Raw genomic sequence first — 6,015 nt, 5'->3', positions numbered from 1 at the left:
TGACTCTCTGTTCCTCTCTGGTCTCTCTCTGGTCTCTGGTCTCTCTGTGGTCTCTCTCTGGTCTCTATCTGGTCTCTCTGGTTTCATGTGTTCCTCTCTGGTCTCTCTGGTCTCTCTCTGGTCTCTCTATGGTCACTCTCTGGTCTCTCTTGTTTATCTGGTCTCTCTCGGGTCTCTCTCTGGTCTCTCTCTGGTCTCTCTCTGGTCTCTCTCTGGTCTCTTTGGTCTCTCTCTGGTCTCTCTCTGGTCTCTCTGGTCTCTCTGGTCTCTCTCTGGTCTCTCTCTGGTCTCTCTCTGTTCCTCTCTGGTCTCTCTGGTCTCTCTGGTCTCTCTCTGTTCTCTCTCTGGTCTCTCTGGTCTCTCCGGTCTCTCTGGTCTCTCTCTGGTCTCTCTCTGGTCTCTCTGGTCTCTCTCTGGTCTCTGGACTCTCTGGTCTCACTCTGTGTCTGTCTCTCCTCAGATGTTCGGATGGAATCGATCGGCACAGACAGGAGTGGCTGGACTACAACTGCTCCGAGGAGGTTAAACACACATACACACACTCACTCACACACACACACACACACACACACACACACACACACACACACACACACCCTGTAACGTGGTGATGATGTTGCAGGCTAAGAGGTCCTGTGCGGACTACAGTCCTTGGGGAACCGACGCAACGAGTCCCCCTTCTCTCTGGACCTCCAACGGCTCCACGTCCTCCAGCTCCCTGCTGCACCTCCCCGAGGCCGACGGTGGGACCTGGGGCCGCACGCAGCACAGACACCAACACACACCGCAGCACAGACACAACACACACCGCAGCACAGACACAACACACACCGCAGCACAGACACAACACACACCGCAGCACTGACGCAACACACACCGCAGCACAGACACAACACACACTGCAGCACAGACACAACACACACCGCAGCACTGACGCCCACACACACCGCAGCACAGACACCAACACACACCGCAGCACAGACACCAACATACACACTGCAGCACAGACACCAACACACACCGCAGCACAGACACCAACACACACTGCAGCACAGACACAACACACACCGCAGCACAGACACAACACACACCGCAGCACTGACGCAACACACACCGCAGCACAGACACAACACACACTGCAGCACAGACACAACACACACCGCAGCACTGACGCCCCACACACACCGCAGCACAGACACCAACACACACCGCAGCACAGACACCAACATACACACTGCAGCACAGACACCAACACACACCGCAGCACAGACACCAACACACACCGCAGCACAGACACAACACACACCGCAGCACTGACGCCCACACACACCGCAGCACAGACACCAACACACACCGCAGCACAGACACCAACATACACACTGCAGCACAGACACCAACACACACCGCAGCACAGACACCAACACACACTGCAGCACAGACACAACACACACCGCAGCACAGACACCAACACACACTGCAGCACAGATACAACACACACCGCAGCACAGACACAACACACACCGCAGCACTGACGCAACACACACCGCAGCACTGACACAACACACACCGCAGCACTGACGCCCACACACACCGCAGCACAGACACCAACACACACCGCAGCACAGACACCAACACACACACTGCAGCACAGACACCAACACACACACTGCAGCACAGACACCAACACACACACACCGCAGCACAGACACCAACACACACACACCGCAGCACAGACACCAACACACATTGCAGCACAGACACTAACACACACACCACAGCACAGAGACCAACACACACCGCAGCACAGACACCAACACACACTGCAGCACACACACCAACACACACACACACACTGAAGCACAGACACCAACACACACTGCAGCACAGACACCAACACACACACACTGCAGCACAGACACCAACACACACACACCGCAGCACAGACACCAACACCAACACACATAACTTTATGCTCTGTAAGGTGACCTTGAGTGTCTTGAAAGGCGCCCTTTAAATAAAATTATTATTATTATTATTATTACCACAGCACAGACACCAACACACACACCACAGCACAGAGACCAACACACACCGCAGCACAGACACCAACACACACACCACAGCACAGAGACCAACACACACACCACAGCACAGAGACCAACACACACCGCAGCACAGACACCAACACACACACCACAGCACAGAGACCAACACACACACCACAGCACAGAGACCAACACACACCGCAGCACAGACACCAACACACACACCACAGCACAGACACTAACACACACACCACAGCACAGAGACCAACACACACTGCAGCACAGACACCAACACACACACACTGCAGCACAGACACCAACACACACACACCGCAGCACAGACACCAACACACACCACAGCACAGACACCAACACACACCGCAGCACAGACACCAACACACACACACTGCAGCACAGACACCAACATACACACTGCAGCACAGACACCAACACACACCGCAGCACAGACGCCAACACACACTGCAGCACAAACACCAACACACACTGCAGCACACACACCAACACACACCACAGCACAGAGACCAACACACACTGCAGCACAGACGCCAACACACACTGCAGCACAGACACCAACACACACTGCAGCACACACACCAACACACACCACAGCACAGAGACCAACACACACCTCAGCACAGACACCAACACACACACATTGCAGCACAGACACCAACACACACTGCAGCACAGACACCAACACACACACACTGCAGCACAGACACCAACACACACTGCAGCACAGACACCAACACACACACACTGCAGCACAGACACCAACACACACCGCAGCACAGACACCAACACACACTGCAGCACAGAGACCAATACACACTGCAGCACAGACACCAACACACACACCGCAGCACAGAGACCAATACACACTGCAGCACAGACACCAACACACACACCGCAGCACAGAGACCAACACACACCGCAGCACAGACAGTAACGTCCCGAGGCCCTCTCTCCCCCTCAGTCACCCAGACGGGCCCGCCCCACCCCAGGATGACGGAGAACACCGCCATCATAGCGGGGGTGGTGGCGGCCCTGGTGGTCCTGGTGGTGCTGACCCTGCTGGCCGTCTACTACATCAACACGCACCCCACGGTGGCCCCGCCCTTCTACCTCATGCAGGTGAGGAAATCAAACCCTCCTCTTCCTCACCTCTCTCTCTCTCTGTCTGTCTGTCTGTCTGTCTGTCTGTCTGTCTGTCTGTCTGTCTGTCTGTCTGTCTGTCTGTCTGTCTGTCTGTCTGTCTGTCTGTCTGTCTCCTCTCTATCGCTCTGTCGCTCTCTCTCTCTCTCTCTCTCTCTCTCTCTCTCTCTGTCGCTCTGTCGCTCTCTCTCTCTCTCTGTCGCTCTCTCTCTCTCTACTACTGTTGCACTTTGACCACCAGCCCATGTGTTGGATTGTGGTAGAGTAGTACCAGTTACCTCAGTAGTAACAGTTACCTCAGTAGTACCAGTTACCTCAGTGCTGTTACCTCAGTAGTACCAGTTACCTCAGTAGTACCAGTTACCTCAGTAGTACCAGTTGCCTCAGTACTGTTACCTCAGTAGTACCTGTTACCTCAGTACTGTTACCTCAGTAGTACCAGTTACCTCAGTAGTACCAGCTACCTCAGTACTGTTACCTCAGTAGTACCAGTTACCTCAGTACTGTTACCTCAGTAGTACCAGGTACCTCAGTAGTACCAGTTACCTCAGTGCTGTTACCTCAGTAGTACCAGTTACCTCAGTGCTGTTACCTCAGTAGTACCTGTTACCTCAGTAGTACCAGTTACCTCAGTAGTACCAGTTGCCTCAGTACTGTTACCTCAGTAGTACCTGTTACCTCAGTACTGTTACCTCAGTAGTACCAGTTACCTCAGTACTGTTACCTCAGTAGTACCAGTTACCTCAGTAGTACCAGTTACCTCAGTACTGTTACCTCAGTAGTACCAGTTACCTCAGTACTGTTACCTCAGTAGTACCAGTTACCTCAGTAATACCTGTTACCTCAGTACTGTTACCTCAGTAGTACCAGTTACCTCAGTAGTACCAGTTACCTCAGTAGTACCCGTTACCTCAGTACTGTTACCCCAGTTGTACCAGTTACCTCAGTAGTACCAGTGACCTCAGTACTGTTACCTCAGTAGTACCTGTTACCTTAGTACTGTTGCATCAGTAGTACCAGTTACCTCAGTAGGCCTACTGTTATCCCAGTAGTACCAGTTACCTCAGTAGTACCTGTTTCCTCAGGTGCTGAACATTTCTTCTTGATTTTCCACAGCGCCGCACAAATAACTACTGGCCCTCGATGAAGTTCCGTAACCAGGGCTGTCACTCGACGTACGCAGAGGTTGAGATCGGGGTACACGAGAAGGAAGGTTTCATTGAAGCTGAGCATTGCTGTTAAAACCGCTCACTGGCCTTCCGCCATAAAACAAGGTGAAATGGCGCCATCTGGTGGACTGCAGTCTGAACGGCGACTGGGGAAGAGCGTAGACGACAAATAGGCGACCAAAAACCAAGCAACTCTCGAACAAAGAATGTCCCTCCCGACCCCGGTGGTCAAAAGACTTTTGTCTACTGTAACTTCTTTCTTAACCCCTCCCCCCACTCCCCCCCTTCTGCCGCTTTCTCCGGTGTCTCCGGTCACCGCCATCTTTCAGCTCTCTGGCTGTCTCTCAGTCTGTCCCCCCCCCTCCCCTCCTCCATGTACAGTGATCACTTTATAGCACACTATTAAGGAGGTAGGAGGAGCTGGGCCCCCCTCACTCCACACTCTGTTGGGTAAACCAGCCCAGGTCAGCGGTCAGTGGTCACCTGGTCACCAGGTAGGTTGGGTGAGTCAGACGAAAATGAAAACCGCTATGCATCATGGGATACAGAGCAAGTCGTCCATCAGCTGAGCTCTTATTGTCGTCCTGGTGTGTGTTAAGTAGTGCGCTCTATAGGGAAGCAGGTTTGTACACTCACACATTAACATTACAAAATGGTGGCGCCCCAAATAGTGCACTATAAAGGGAGCAAGTGAAGGAGGGGGGGTGGGGGGGGGGGGGTACCAGACAGGGCAGGCTGCATCATACTGCACAGCCCATCTACACTTTAACAATATGTGGTTTTTCAATCTTTATGTTTTTTGAGGTGTCTGTGAACAGTTGACATGAATGTATGTTTTGTTTAAAAAATGCTATATCCACACAGACTATTACAGATATTCAATATAGCTGAACATGATTATTAGGTTCTGCTCCTAAGACAACCTTGTTGGTTTTGATTCGGGTGCGGCTCCATCTCAGTGCTATTTCAATATGTTTTCTTTAACTTGTTCCTCTGTCTGAACATTACAACCGTCAAAAATAAAGTAATAAAGTGTGATCCATTTGGCTTTCATTCCGATCACCTGTGTGCTGCTGATAACATATTGATGAAACTGTAGTTGAGTCGATTTCTTCCTTGATGCTCCTGGTAGAAGCTTTCTCTCCATCGTAGTCCTACTGACCCTCAGTATACAACAAGTTCAGCATACAGTCCGGTGGTTTGGGGTGTAGGGGGGGGTGCAGGGCCTGTAAGACCCTCGGACCTGAGAGGTCATCAAGAACCTCCTCCTAACAGCAGGGATGGGGATGGGGGAGAGGTCCAGACCCTCATGGCCTTAGATGAAGCAGTCCCTCATGGGTCTAGATCATAGTTTCTCAACGGGGGTGGTACCGCCCCCTGGGGGGCGTTCACACAACCTAGGGGGGCGCTGGGAACGTGAATATATTTTTCATTTTTTGACTTTTAAACTTTCATGATTGAAATAGGCTACCTGAAATAAATAGCCTATTTTCATTTATTGGTTTCTAACCCCTCTACCGTCTCAGCTACTTTTTACTGTCTATGCGCAGTGGAAGAGTGATAATACAGCGCGGTTCGGTCCTGCACACGCCCGGACTCCCGTTACATCAGCTATCGTCATGATC

At 51.9% G+C, this 6,015-nt stretch overlaps 1 protein-coding gene across 1 annotated transcript; it reads left to right on the top strand.

The window, feature by feature from the left end:
• Positions 1-452: 452 nt before the first annotated feature.
• On the top strand, positions 453-5,552 carry LOC130371700 (plexin domain-containing protein 1-like; the record flags this gene model as incomplete). The annotated part of the gene is made up of 4 exons (XM_056577557.1): positions 453-521; positions 623-743; positions 3,043-3,200; positions 4,338-5,552. Coding segments are annotated over 4 exons (474 nt in total), but the record flags the coding sequence as incomplete, so codon positions are not given.
• Between the last annotated feature and the right edge of the window lie 463 nt (positions 5,553-6,015).

The sequence above is a fragment of the Gadus chalcogrammus genome, chromosome 18 (genome assembly GCF_026213295.1).
Source record: "Gadus chalcogrammus isolate NIFS_2021 chromosome 18, NIFS_Gcha_1.0, whole genome shotgun sequence".
NCBI lineage: Eukaryota > Metazoa > Chordata > Actinopteri > Gadiformes > Gadidae > Gadus > Gadus chalcogrammus.
This window is presented reverse-complemented; position numbering and strand designations above follow the sequence as displayed.